Genomic DNA, 15423 nt, shown 5'->3' on the forward strand with positions numbered 1-15423 from the left:
GTATTCGATATGAAAAAACCAGGTTGAAATTTAATATTACAACAAAAATAAAACGTTGACGAAATCACGGGGGGGTTCCAATAGGAAAATAATTATGGCTTATATTGATGAAATCATTGACAAATAACGCTTCTATGAGAAACTGTAGACAATAAATGTGTTTATAATAGTGTTATTTGATCATTTGAGTTTTCCTCGATCAAATTGACTACAGATTTAAAAAAAAAAATATGTAACGCATTTTAAATTAGAGAAACATAATAATATTATTATGTATTTAAGCAGCTTTCATCTATACTTCTAAATATTATGTATTAATTAGTAGTGATGCAAGATGTAAGAAGGCAAACGATACCACGCGCTTACCCTTTTGGTAACCTAAATTTCAGAACTTTCACAGGGATTCTGGAAATAGCACTGTCGTTCTACTAAGGAACAATGTATAACGCCGTAATCGTATGCGGGTTACACAAGATGCCATAAATTCTGCACATAGTTGTTAAGCTCCTTTGTTTCTTAATATTTAAGGTCGATTTGTGTCCGCGACGTTAAATCGGTTTAGTTAAAACGTACAATAACGAACAATATATAATATTATTTTTGTTTTTTTGATAGTGATTAAAAAAACTAAATGTAAATCATTTATTTAGTAATACTATTTTTAGACTCTTCCCTCTCCACTGAGTTGTTTTTGTTTGATATTATTCGATAATATTTTTTGAAATAGTCCCCACTATTGGGTTTGGAAAATAACCATTGCAAAACAAAGTAGTACTAGATGTAATGATACTTAAAAAAGGGGTCACGTAGCAACGATGTATTTGCATTAGCGTTTGTATAATTTGGTACAAAATACACTAGGCTATCGCTGGTTTCACACATTGACAACTGTGCTATTATAATTAAAATATATTATTTGGTTTACTTTTACATACTTCATTGTACACTGTACGGAAATTATTATCCGCTACCGAAACTAATGGATCCTAAATCAAAATTTACATTGTGAACGACATTAATTTACTACACAATGACGTTTTATCATAAATGTTTTCTGTTAATATTGATATGCAAGTACATTCGTCCCTTGTTCGTACAGTTGTTGTAATTATAATAGTATATGTGTATAGCGAACATTACAGATTATATTATACGTTATTTATACTTAAACCTCAACAAAGAAAATTCAAGTAATATACTACCTATAATTATTAATGTCTACATGTTTACAGCAGAACTGAATTGGTAAAATAAATATAAGTTGCTTTGGGTAATTATGTTTAAATAATGAATATTTCATGCATTTTTTAAAATTGAAAAGTGATCTTATCTATAAAACCATTTTGAATTTGTGATGATATTTTGTATAATTTGCAAAGCCATTTAAATAGCTTTAATTTTTCTATGCTGTCAGAAAAGCAACAAAATCGAATTGAGAACAAATTTTTTAAAAAAAATGAATGAACGGTTATTCGAAAAAAAATATTGACCAGACTTTAACTATGTAGGATCATAGTTAGTAATAATAGAAAATATAAATCTTATTCTGTAAATTGCTACTGCAATTAGGCAACAATTTTGTATATTGTCTAAGAACAATTTATGGTTAGCGAAAAGTTATATCGCATTCATTTAATTATGGAATTATGCAGATTTTTTTGCTGCGAATAAACGTTACGACGAACTATACTGAGTTTAGTATACTAGTAAACTAAAAGAGGCTGCGTTCCCAGTAAAACTTATTTAAAATCATTCACAATTACAAGAATGGGAAACACTTAACCGTACAATAGTTGATGAGTTTAAAAAAATGATAAAGTAAAAAAACAACATTGAGTTTTATTTCTAAGAAGACATTAGCAGATGTGCCTGAAATTAAAATACGAAGTAAAATTAACCATGTATGAACATGACAAGACATGACATACCAAACAGGAACATCAAAAACATTTTAAAATTAAGTTGAATCTTATATAAAAAAAAAAGATACACTCGGGTATATAACTTGATGGGTGAGACAATTTCTAGTATTCTAGAAGCGTTTTTATTGCAAACTATGTTAGGGTGCAAATATTTTGGAGCAACGCAATTCTCGAAAGCTGTTGTGTGAATACTAAAGTATGTAAAGAGTTTCGTAGAAATTAAGCGATTCACAGCCCAAAAATTAATAGAATTTTATCGTGAACAATAGCGTGTACAAAAATTTAGTGAATGTGAGATTTTCAGCTAAATTTACAAAATAAAATAGGCATAACAATATTATTGTAATGTACAAACACGACAACATTCTATTTTTTTTTATTGAAATAAATGAGTGTACACTGCCTGCACCTGGCTTAGCACTGTAAACACCATACAGTATACTCAACAAATGCATTGCTTAGGCTTTAATGATAAGTAAATATAAATAGCTCAGTATTAAAATAATGAAATATTTCAAAAATGCCCTCCGCCACATAATTTAAATTTATATTGTATTTATACAGCCAAAAGTATTTCCTAAATAACTATATTATTTGATTTACCTGATTGGCATGACTATTTTGTACCTAGCCCTGATTTTTTATTACAGCGGCCGTATTTTTTACTTAGAACACATTTTATGTAGCATATAAGTTTTAAAAGTGTAAAAAACTAACAATTTTTTATAATTACTTTTTCTAACTATCAGTACATAGTAAATAAATGAGTATGAACGATATAATACGAAATAATACAATATCACAGTTTTTATTTATTGTTCAAAACTCAAATAATAATGAACAAAAACCAATATTTTGTTGCAAAAAAAAAAAGAAGAAAAGAGCAAACAAAAATTGTATTTTTTATTTGATGAGGCCACCGGATAAAGTTGTTATAATTATTGTTCTTCCGCTTATTGTGTACATTTACTTCTTTACCATAATATTTATCTTGGCACATTATATTATATACAGGAAAATGTTGAGCTTATGTACTTACAAAATATACTGTTATGCTTATGATGATAATCGTAACTGTCACACTAAAATGTAAATAGGAAGCGGCAAAGTTATTAGTATGATTTTTATTTGAATTTTGTCTCATTGTTCACTATGCCATTGTTCTAGAAAATATATAATACCCGGGTGTACATGATAATAACATAGAGCAAAATAAGTTCTCTCGCATTAAGAACTTTTAACAGGTTAAATTAAAGTTAGAGGTATATTGTATGCGAGCATGATAAGGGTACACTAGTTAAACAATATAGCATACACTGACGTTTTAATAATATTCACTCATGAAGATTTGCTTAGTAATCAAAAACTTGTATCGCCAGAAAATTTAAGGATATCTACTGAAAACTGCTTTATAATCTAAGTGTTATGTAACACTAGTACACTGTCTTATATTTACTTGGTAGCAAATATAAGAAAATGTTTACACTTACCAGTTATCATTATTTTTAATGTTTTTTTGCACAAAACCAAAGTGATATATTGTTATAATATTGATACTGAAACGAATGTATCAAAATAACCTGTTGGCATTTTTTCTAATTAAGAAGGGTATTGTGAATTTTTTTTCAACTTTTTGATTCCTAAACTTGCCATATTAGCATATGGTTTCTAATATTTCTATTGATACAATAGCTGTTTGGTAATAACTAATAAGATAATCTTAAGTACGATCCGTCTTGTTTTTCAATCACCAGCTTTTATTTGTCGTCGATTTGATTTTCAGTAGATGTAATAATGCGAATTTTGTGTTTTGGCCACTATTGGTCAGTGTAATTTGGTAATTAGTTTTTTTTTTATAAAAATGTACCAACTGTTAAAATACTATTATTGCCGTTGCCTATAATAAAGAATGGCGAGGTACGCCATATCATTTAAAGTAAAATTAATTCCATACGCTAACAGTAGACTAATTTAAACAAATTTATACAGCATAAGGTTAACTTGCTCGTGAAGGATAATGTAGCATCCCAGTTGGTACACGCCTTGACTTAAAAATGTTGTAGATCGGGTTTATGGAGTACATTTTAGGTTTTAAATATGTCGGATAAATAGTTTGTATTTTTTAGGTATTATTATGAGTTTGCAGTGATCAAATTAATAGTCTTTAACATATTAATTTTTATTTATATAAATGTAGTGATTCGGTGAAATTTAGTGCACCAACCACGGTTCGCCTATCTATAAATTCGTATTTTAGCTTCGATGCGGAGTTGAGAATTAGTTGTATTTTCAATATTGTGTTTTTAATTTTAATTCTTCGTGTAGCAACTCTATAAATCAAAAATTATACCTGAGAGGCTAAAAATTAAAAAAAGTCACCTCTTCCCCTTCAAAACTGAGAAAAGCGCCAAACATCTATACGTATTTTTAAACATGAAATTACGGCGCTTTATAACTTTTTTAAAAATAGTTCAATTAAATCCAAATGTGTATGGAATATTTGTTAAACACAGTACTACGGATCAACATTGTCAAACCAAAAAAATATAATAAACCTTTTCCCATAAAAAAGATAGAATTGTTTTCTTTAAAAAAATATTGAAGCTTGAGTGGGGTATTATATTCACACTATTTACATGACTTGAGGTTACTCCTAATTGGATGTCTTGACTAGTTCACCAACGTTTCGGAACACTTGCACGTTCCATCTTCAGGGCTGTGGTTCGATGTTGCTCGTACCGTGCTCTCCTGCAGACTGACCGATTCGCTTCCGTGGGAGTAGGTTATATACCATACCCCCCACCGCATTCTCCGCTTCTTCTTGCTGCTGCCAGCTGTTTTCTACGGCCACGCCCCTTCGCCTTAGCCGGCTGCCGCATGACTGATTTTCGTTTCCAAGATATCCAAGTTAGAGTAACCTCAAGTCATGTAAATAGTGTAAATGTTTTCTTTGTTCAACTCTTCAACAAAATTTTATGGATTTAGGTCTGAAATTTAGACCAAAGGTAGATCTAGAATGGAACTATAATCTATATAATTTTCTCAAAAACATGTGGTCAAACCTTTTTTTTATTAAAGAAAACCCGAAAAAAGGGAAATTTACACTTTGACCGTAGTCAATTGTCAGGTTGCTGTGTATGAGTGAATCAACAGCCAATAAGGAATGAAAATGTTGTCATACTGTTAAGTACAATGTATGTATCTATGACAATATATTTTTCAAGACGATTGACCTTAATCGTGTCCACCATAATACTAAAACTGAATTTTTAAGCACATAACTACAAGTACAACGATTTTATCGATATTTTAATTTTTATCTGAGAACACAGAACCTCCCTTACTCACTCACTACTACTACTACTTTTTTACTATGCTTGCCTTGAACTGTACTGGTTGAAACCTACTATCCACAGATTGGCATCGAAGTGGTTATTAAAAAGTGATTTTATCACTTTCATATTTTATAAGAACTCCCGTAGCTTTGTTTTTGTCATTTATTCATTTGACAAAATATGTTTATCTAATCGTATACTAGTGACCTTTGTTTTTTAATATAGAACTAGTGACAGAGTAGTATAGATCGGTGTGTGTGATATTGTATATTCCGATATTTATATGATGCACGACAAAAAACCGTTTAATATTACCTACAAAATAAATCACAGAAAAAGTAATTTGAAAATACGAGTAAGTCGACAAAACGATTCAGCTGTTTCTCGATTCGGCGATTATTTACCTTTTAAAAAAAAATTTTTTTTGTCACATTTGCATGCGACCATACACGGCAGCAATAAACATTTAAAAGGATCATCCCTGTTTATCACGTTTCCATAATATTTCACGACCAAATACCACACGGAGTCACGCACGCGCGCACTGTGTGTGGGGAGCTCCAAATAACGACTTGGTGCAATTTTATTTATAGGGCATTAGATATTAAATATCACTGGTCGTTTATTCCACGGCCAAAGGTCCGTTTCATGTAATATAGTATGGCCGCCATTTCATATTATTATATATAATATTGACAGATAATTTACCGAGGGTCCAACGTGTTTGTGTAACGCGTCAACACTATTCGGTGCGATCAGTTTTTTATCATAATATTTAGGTCCGTTTACCGTCGAGATATTATGATAATAATATAGTATAAATAAAAAGCTGCGGGGTCGAGGCATAAGCACTGTGAAGGACCATACTTGGAACGAGGATGGCGTCACAGGTTTTCAGAAATTATTGGAACTGTAAGTGATAAAATCACTTACAAATAAACCCTTCCTTCGATGTGCATCAGCTGTGGATGGTAGAAATATTAAATATCGATAAATACATTTTTACAAGCGAAAATGTGCTAAAAATTGATTTAATATAATATTATATCGCCATTAGCACGTTATAATGTACATATTTTTCAGATACCTATTGACTGTTGATTCACTCGCATAATGTATTTTCCCCTTTATTGGGTAGGTTTTTCTTAATAAAAAAAAGTTTGACCACAAATTTTTAAAGAAAATTCATTGAAAAGTCGAAAAAAATCATCTTATTTTTATACATGATTATTACAACTATTTCGATTACTGTGGTCCTTATTTCTGGTGTTTTTTTATAGAGAACTAAGTTTGAAATTTGAACATTTTATGGGAATTTGTCTCAGCTTTTTGAAAAAAATATTAAACAAATTCTCAAATGTTGGGCAACTCAAAACGCCAATTTTCTAGATTATAAAATAATTTATATTTTTTTTTTAGGAAGCTTAGACTATTTTACATAAGAAGCTGATTTTTAATAAACGTTTTTGTTGGTGGAAATTACTACAAAAAAAAAATAAGAAAAAAACTAAAAATACTTTATATGACTTTGCCAAATAAATCGAACAAAAAATCCATAACAAATTTAAAAAATATTCTTTTTATTGTAACTGGCATACAGGGTAAGTTTCAAAAAGTTCCGCGGGGGTGCTCCAAAAATTAATTTGTATTTGTTGTTTTTGCCCATTTATAGTATTATAATATATATAATCTGATTTCTGAGTTTCTTTATTTCATGCATATATTAAAATAATAGTCATCATCAAATTGTACAAACAAAAACAAGAAATACTAAGGTGGGTTTTTTTGTACTTTTCTTACCGGGATGTATTGTACCGAACACAACGTTTATAGTAAAAGTGTGTATTTTAATTAAAATAAAACGATTTCCGAGACACAAACAGAGGAAACTAACGAAACAGATGGCGTCTCAATTTAAATAATTGGACTTCGCCGAATTCTGAAAAATATATTTATTTTTTTCTATGTTTTCATTAGTTCTCTTAGAAAATATGATCAATAATCAAAATAATGGCTATGTAACTAAAAAGTTAAAAACTTATCAAACAACTGAGAAAAATTACGAGCGCTTTATAGTAAACTGATAAAACTGTTAAATTTAGAATGTCTTAAAATTTTTTTTTAGTAAAATATTTATAATACGATATTCTAGATTTGTTAATTAACTTGACAACAGTTAATATTAATTATGAAACAATGCACAGCGCGCATTTAACATCATTATTACTTTTTTATACATATTAATTATTAATAAAAAGGTAGTTTGTTCTATTTTTATTATGTAACAGCTTTTTTTTAGATTATTTTAATTTAAGTACTTGCTTGCCTACAAAGACCAAATTTTAATATTATTTCATATATAATAATTTATTAAAAAAAAGTTTTTTTGAGAAGTTATTTATGTTATAATTTGATTCTTGAACTTTCGTTCTAATTTTCAGACCTAAATCTCTAAAACTAAATAAAAATATCTATTCCTTGTAGGTGAAAGGAAATATGACATTTGTTTGGGTTTATCGGTAGTATTATGTCTTAAGAATATTCTTTACAAATTTGGAATTAACTGGACTATTTTTTAAATAGATTTTGAGCACCGTAATTTTAACTTAAAAAAGGTGTACATTTTTTGGTTTTTCTCCATTCAGAAGGATAACAGATGTACTTATCAAATTAAAATTAAAATATAAATTGGAATACAAAAACAAAAATTAACTAAATACTAATTAAATATTTACTATTGGCCTACCGATATATATGTAATGTAAAGCCTAGTACTACTTTACCTTTATATTTTCTGTTTTTATTCTGTTTATTATTCAAAGTGATTTTTAGAAAAATAAACCAACTGTCATTGTAGATTCAGTTTTTTGTCTTTTTTTTTAAATTGGATTTCTCATAAATGCTGATATCTTATTTATAGGTATCGCGGCTTTGTAATTATGTATTTCCTTTGAATAATGGAAAGGATATATCCGAATAGTGTGCAACAAACCAATATATTGGTCTTATAACTTATATAAATAAAAAACAAATTATAAAAATATTAGGAATACTGTATACATAAACAATCAACTCGTGCGTACTGCGTTGTATAATTATTAGAAAAAAATGCGTTACAAACCGTTCGATTTTATTAAATTTGTTTTTTCATAAAAATAAAATATAAATTTTAAAATGTATTACATGAAACTAAATAATACATGAATAACATTTGATTAGGCTATTGTCGATATGGTAGGTATACTGAAACAATAAAAATTAAGAATTAAATGTATTATTTTTTTTTGTCTAATTATAACAGTTTATTAACGACGTGATAAATTTTTACATTAAAATTGTTAAAAATACAATTTTAAATTACAAAAACTTTACTTTAGTAGTATTCATTAGGATATTAGGGTATTTTAATTACTACACAGAGTTGCACAGTAACTACCTAGGTATTTTAATTGTTGTTTTTGTTTTTAGATATTTTCTGCAAGCTTGCAACCATTTTTTACAAAGCATCATTTACATAGAAACCATGAAATATGTATTGGTAAAATTCATTTTCGTTTCTATTTGATTCATATTTAAATTGTTATTTGAAGTTTAGTCATTACACAATAATATAAATTAATATAAAAATGAATATTATATTGTATGACAATGTTATACAATAAAACTATAAAGTTTTTGAATACAATAAATACTATAAAATTTCGCTGAATGATTTGGTTTTTCTGGTTAAAATATAATTAAAATTAAGTTATTATACGTGCATTATAGTAATTTTTATTATGAATCATTTCTATAACAATTTTTACTTAAGCAGGTAACTGATGTAATAACTACTATATTTAAAACAAAATAATATACATTTTTTTTTTTATTTAAATGAAATATTTTATGAAAGTACCATTAGTTATTTTAAAAAATATTTTTTTTTGGAATTTTAGCAATTTTTTTAAAACTATTGTAGATGTCACAACACTTTAATTTCAATTAACTCATTATGTACGCATCATAAATATACGGTTAGGCGTTTTGGAATTTTGAATTTATTGATTTTGACTTTTTACCACTATATTTGTTATTATTATTAATTGTATTCATCAAATAAATTTAACCACAAATTAATTTTTATTTATCAACAATTACTAATAACTAACATTTTTCCAATAAATGTGTTCACAAAAAAGTGTTTAAGTTTAAACAAATTATTGACATAAATAACAAGATACAATACCATTAGTGCATTAAACTATTTATTTAATCAGTAAGCGGTACTGTTAAAAACACAATTTTCGTTTATGACCCTGTGAAAAATTTGATACAACAATTTTTTTTTATGTGAAGTCAAGTATAGATTTTGTAACAATTATGTTTATACACAATAAAACTAATGAAATATATTGAATATTTTTCACTTCCGAAAATCGATTAAAACGGCAAAATCATTGTCTGCAACAAACAAAACAAAACCATTTATATATTTTTTTTTATTAAAAATTGTTTTAAATATTTGTCTAGTTTAGGATTAAACATTAAGAATAGGATAGAATATTCAATTAGTTTTGTTAATACTAATTGAAATACAGTAATAAGTGTAATAATATAGGTAAATACTGATATACACTGTAAAGGTTTTTAATTTAATTGATTTACTGAATAATTTAGTGGCTCAGAATCCGCACAGTAATCCTAATAATTGGTTTTAATTATTTATTTATTTTTAAAAATGTTGAAATGTTTGTGATTTATACGTTCATATTTTTACAGAACAAATAGCATTTGAATACATGTACAGTATGTTGTTTAGAGAGTCCATACAAATGTGGCGAGCACATGCATTTAGAATAAAATTTGATTTAGGTTAACTTTATTAAGTAGGGTGAAGGAAGGTATTTTCGTGGCATAAGTAATTTCGTGATATAGTTTGTTGATCGTATCGCGTAATTCCCTATTAGAAAATTGTCTTGAAAATCACACTAAATCTTAAAACACAGTATTTTAACAATCAGTGTGATTTTCAAGCCAATTTTCTAATAGGGAATTACGCGATACGATCAACAAACTATATCACGAAATTGCTTATGCCACGAAAATACCTTCCTTCACCCTATATTACATTAAATATACAGTACTAGTGTATGCCAACCGCTATTTAAAAAATAAATTAATCCTTAAACATGTTTTATTGGGGTTGGTTCTAACTCATAATCATATAAATCAAGAGAGTTTTAACATACACATACATGACTTAACCGGAGTCAAATTGAAACTCTAAGTTTTACTACAACGTAGTTAGGAATTTAAAAAACTTACCGCACTTGGGTTGATTGTTAAACCACATTTAACAAAGTTATATGCCACTTCACAAGCATCAGGTTTTCCAGCTAAAATAAAAAGTATCATATTATATAAGTAATGTTTATAAATTATTTAGTTTAATAAATTGTTATAAACTGGAAAATACATAAGGTTTATAACAATTTTTATTATTTCTATATTTTTAAATGTATTTTGTTTAAATCGTGTCAATCATTATTTAAATTAAATAGGCTTTTCATTAAAATTATTTGATAAAAAAGGTAAAAAATATTAAATTTGATACAATGGTTATGTATACAATAATGTTTGTACCTATATTTGGTAAACATTGATCGATGATTGGTTTTATATGTTTTTGTACTTCTTCATTTGGCATCATAGATATCATTGTTTCTCCATCAATTTCAGCTGTTTCTGGATTAATCTAATGCATAAAATATACGTTAAATTCGTTGTTTACATACAAAGTTTCGAATGAATACTTAAGTATGCAATTTGTAAAATCAACTTACTAATGATAGTTCATCCAAGCTACACATCATGAAACACTAAAAAATTAAAATACAATTATGAGTTACTTTATTTTACTACGTGCACCAATTATTTGAAATAAATAAAAACTATTAAAAATTTAAGTTTTTCTAGGAAATATTCAAATTAGGTATTACTCGTGGAACACAATAAATATTTAAAAAATATGTCTATATATACATATATATATTTATTCCTTCAGAAACAAATGTTATTACTCGGAAAATAATAATTTGGTTTTAGTAAATGGTCAGAAATATTCTAGTTGGATCTACTATAAAATGGTTGCACCAACTACATTACTATAGTTAGAAATTCCAAACTAGTTTATTGGTTTTTGGGTAGTAAATCCCGTACAACAGTAGCAACTAGACAGGGTAGGTAGGTTTAGGCGTTGGGCTTAAGAATAATAGGCGTTTAGGTAGTCGCGGGTTTGATGCCCAAGAGGACATATACTAACACACTAATACTTTTTGCATTTTTTTCATAAGTTGTGTATATTTTTAAAATCCAATATTGTAAATCCAAACTTATTATATAGTTGATCCAGCTATATATAATTAACTATTTCAGTTTAATACTCCCAACTTAACATTTATTGTGTCCCTATATTAACCATAAATTATGGTTGTCCCAACTATTTAGTTTTTTCAGTGTAATTTGAAATAGTTTAAGGTTGTGTGTTTACACTAAGATATTTAAAAGTTCTTTATTTATCTGTCTTCGAAAAAACAAACAATTCAGTATCGTTTTATTGGTAGTAAAATATTTTCAACGGGTATTCAAAAGTAAAGCGTAATGTGTGATGCGGAAAACCAAAAAGGGCCCTTTGTTTGCAAAGTTGATTTCGAGAAAAACTTTAAAACGTCGGTTAAGCTCTAAGTGCAATAACTTCGCAATAAATGCGTTAAAATGTCTCGTTCGCTTTCCGCATCACATATCCAAAATTAATAACGATGAATATAAACTAACTGTATAAAGAAATAATATTTATTTCAGATATCCAATTTTAGCGTTTACATTTTTTACCTCGAGAATTATAGTTTTCCAAAATAATTCAAACAATCTTAACTTAAAAATCAGATAATTTTGTTACACGCCACCTAAATTTTGAGCTTAAGAGGGCGTCGCACCACCTATTTTTAAGGAGTAAAGTATAGGCAATTTTTTACAAAAATCTTAATTTAAAGGTTAAACTGTGATGTTTAATTATTAGTTCAATAACTAGAACTCTATTTTGGTAGTTAATTTATTTTTGGTCTATCACAGCATCCTTGAAAGCGATTAAAAAAATGTTTTTTCATCTCTACTTGTTTAAGCAGACTGAAAATAACTCGCTTGATTTTGGTTTTAGAATAAAAGCACTCATTATAAAATTAAAAGAAAACAATATTCCGAAGGGAAAGACGGTGCGTTTTTTTCATTATTCCAAGTTTAACGCTCAATACATAGTTTAGAAATAATGACTATTTTAACATTTTTAAATGACAGTAACTTTTCAAAAAATGGGGGTTTTTTTTAAAAACGCACCATTTTGTCCTCTGAAATATTGTTTTCTATTAATTTTATAATGGATGCTTTTACTCTAAAACCAAAGTTAAGCAAGTTATTTTCAGTCTGCTTAAACATGTTTTTACCACTGAAATTCACCGGTACGACGCCCTCTTAATATTAATATTTATGCCATTGGACTTCAGATAATAATTAAAATTTATTAACTAAATACATTAAGATAATAGTTAACAAATCAAATAATAGTATATAGTTTATTACAATAAATGCAAATATGTTTTAACACTATCAATGATTCGTATTAATGTAGGTATTTCATTATTATATTATTTAAAAATCGGTTCAGTGATCAAAAAGAATATTCAACCCCATCACAATCAAGCAGATCTTCTCAAATATTCCCGAATTAAAAAATAATTTGTTATAATATTTTATTTGATAAACTAGAGGCGCAGTTAAGTAAATCAGTTATTCATTTTAATCTATGCATAAATTAATTTTGGTTTGACTATATGTATTAGTAAAGCATTCATTCGAATTGCATTCATCTATTAACTAATGAAAAAACTATGTATAACTTTATTATATCTAAATCGCTTAATATATTATAATATAACTTTTCGTACACGGGATTCCATAAACCCGGATTAAATAGGATTATTTTTATTATAATAATTTGACTGAAAATGTTTGGTGATAGTTCGCTATTTATGAAAATATTATAGCTATAAAAATATTAAAAATTTTAACTTACTTTGAAATTTCGATCTTCAGACAATATTCCTTTTTTTGCGTCATTTTTAATAGCTGTAAAATTGAATTGAAATAATTGTAAACTTTATAGATTATTTTATCGCGATTGAGTACTAGATATTTTAGTTGAAAACTTACCGTCGCTTATCGGATACTTATTGGAGCACACATCGAACAAAGCCTTTTTCATCGCTTCAACATTGTCATCAGCCTAAATTTGAATTATTAAAAAAAAAACCATAACTATATTTTTCAACTATTCGTGTAATAATCGCACATTATAGTATATTTTGAATAAACACTATAATTCCCCACGTTCTTCGATAATAATTATATCATTTAACTCACCAATGATTCAGTAACGAGATACAGCGTCGATAGGACAATTAAGAACTTGTAAAAATGCTCCATTTTACGTTCAGTTTGGTGTTGCGATGCTTTGTATTGACACTGTTGGCATACAACGAAAGACAGAGTAATATTAACAGCATTCGCATTGTGTGTTGTGGTATTTAAAATAAAGTGATAGACTATAATTATTATGAATAACCTTCCGATCGGGCCGTAGCCATAAATTATTTACTACTCGGACAAAACGCATACAAGTACACAAAACAAATATTACACTCCAGGAAAAATTGTTTGCCTTTAATCACAGGATACTACTACTATGCAATTAATACGGTTTATGTACATAATTAACATTATAATCAACTTAATTCGGCTTCGTATATATGGATATGATTATACGACTTCAAATTAGCTACATTCATCCGCAAATGACAACACGAACAATGTTAAGCGATGAATACATAACGTACAAACAGTGCTGCAGCTAGTGATTATATTCACAAATTAAAACCTTTTTTTTTTCATTAATAATAATAATAGTCGGTTATATGGCAAACGCTATGTTATTATAACAGACGTATAATTAGGTTTTTGTATTAATTTAGAAGAAGGCAACTTTTACGTTCATATTTTTACAGCTTACAAAAGTTATAACACCCATTTGCTTCTTGTACGTAGGACTTATAAGTTAAGCTACTCAAAAGCGTTTACGTTGATTTTGTGATATTAATATTAAAATATTTACAAAGTATGATTTAAACAATAATTTTTACACTGATCAAATAATGACTTAACAGATTTGTTATTTGTTAACCCATGGGCGTTTAATAGACTGTAGTGTACATCAAAATATATATGTTCATTTTTCAATTTAAACAATTTTGTAATTATACTATTATTTTCTATTGACCCGTTAAGCAACGCTATTACTGATTATTTGATTATATTTTAATATTTTCAAAGTATTTTTAAACTTCACACCATACAATTTAAATTCTACAGTGGCGGTGTAAAACCCGATTGCGGTAATAAGACAGTAGTGTTATAAGAAAGCATTTCTGTAGTTGTTTAGAGTACATTAAATAGCATTTCAAGTTGCCATGCTGTTTACCATCCACTCGAAATAAACGTTACGTTTTTATTAGGGCTTGAAAGCATTGGCGATGTTAGAGTAATTTAATAATTTTACGAGCATTTGTATTTAAAGAAAACCTTATTCTTGATACAAAAACGACTAACTAAGGATATTTTTATATGTTTTCTACTCTAATAATAAATATAAAATTATTATACAGCTAATGAATATAATTCAATAATAGTAACACATTTTTATAGTATACCAAAATCATTTTTAACTAATTCGCAAGTGGTAACTTGACTATAACTAAGTTATATATTATATCTTTTTCAAAGAATTTGTTTTCCATATTACATAATATTTATAAGTGTTACAAAATTACATAATTTTAAATACATCCTTAAAACAAAATGTACGTAATTATGTAATTATTGTAATACACTATGTATAATGAAGTTAGCTTTATTACATTGTAGCCGGAGGTAAACATTTGTATTGCAGTTTTATCATAATTTATGTGTAAAACTTATTTTCATGTATTCTATTAATATTTTTAAATAGTTAGAAATATTTTTTTTAATATTTAGGCAAAAACATGTTTCCCGGAAGATTTTGACAATTGTTTGTA

At 27.3% G+C, this 15423-nt stretch overlaps 1 protein-coding gene across 1 annotated transcript; it reads right to left on the minus strand.

Moving 5' to 3' along the window:
- Positions 1-9496: 9496 nt before the first annotated feature.
- Positions 9497-13846, minus strand: LOC126834440 (uncharacterized). The gene is made up of 7 exons (XM_050566357.1): positions 13715-13846; positions 13505-13577; positions 13368-13420; positions 11083-11118; positions 10883-10994; positions 10565-10635; positions 9497-9700 (listed from the first exon to the last, which is right to left on the minus strand). The coding sequence occupies exons 1-7, from the start codon at positions 13775-13777 to the stop codon at positions 9680-9682; spliced, it is 429 nt and encodes a 142-aa protein (XP_050422314.1). The 5' UTR covers positions 13778-13846; the 3' UTR covers positions 9497-9679.
- Positions 13847-15423: the final 1577 nt, after the last annotated feature.

The sequence above is a fragment of the Adelges cooleyi genome, unplaced genomic scaffold (genome assembly GCF_023614345.1).
Source record: "Adelges cooleyi isolate 19-005CV unplaced genomic scaffold, UGA_ACOO_1.1 ACOO_flye_CR_arks_rails_tigmint_CR_PRNA_1, whole genome shotgun sequence".
Taxonomy (NCBI): domain Eukaryota; kingdom Metazoa; phylum Arthropoda; class Insecta; order Hemiptera; family Adelgidae; genus Adelges; species Adelges cooleyi.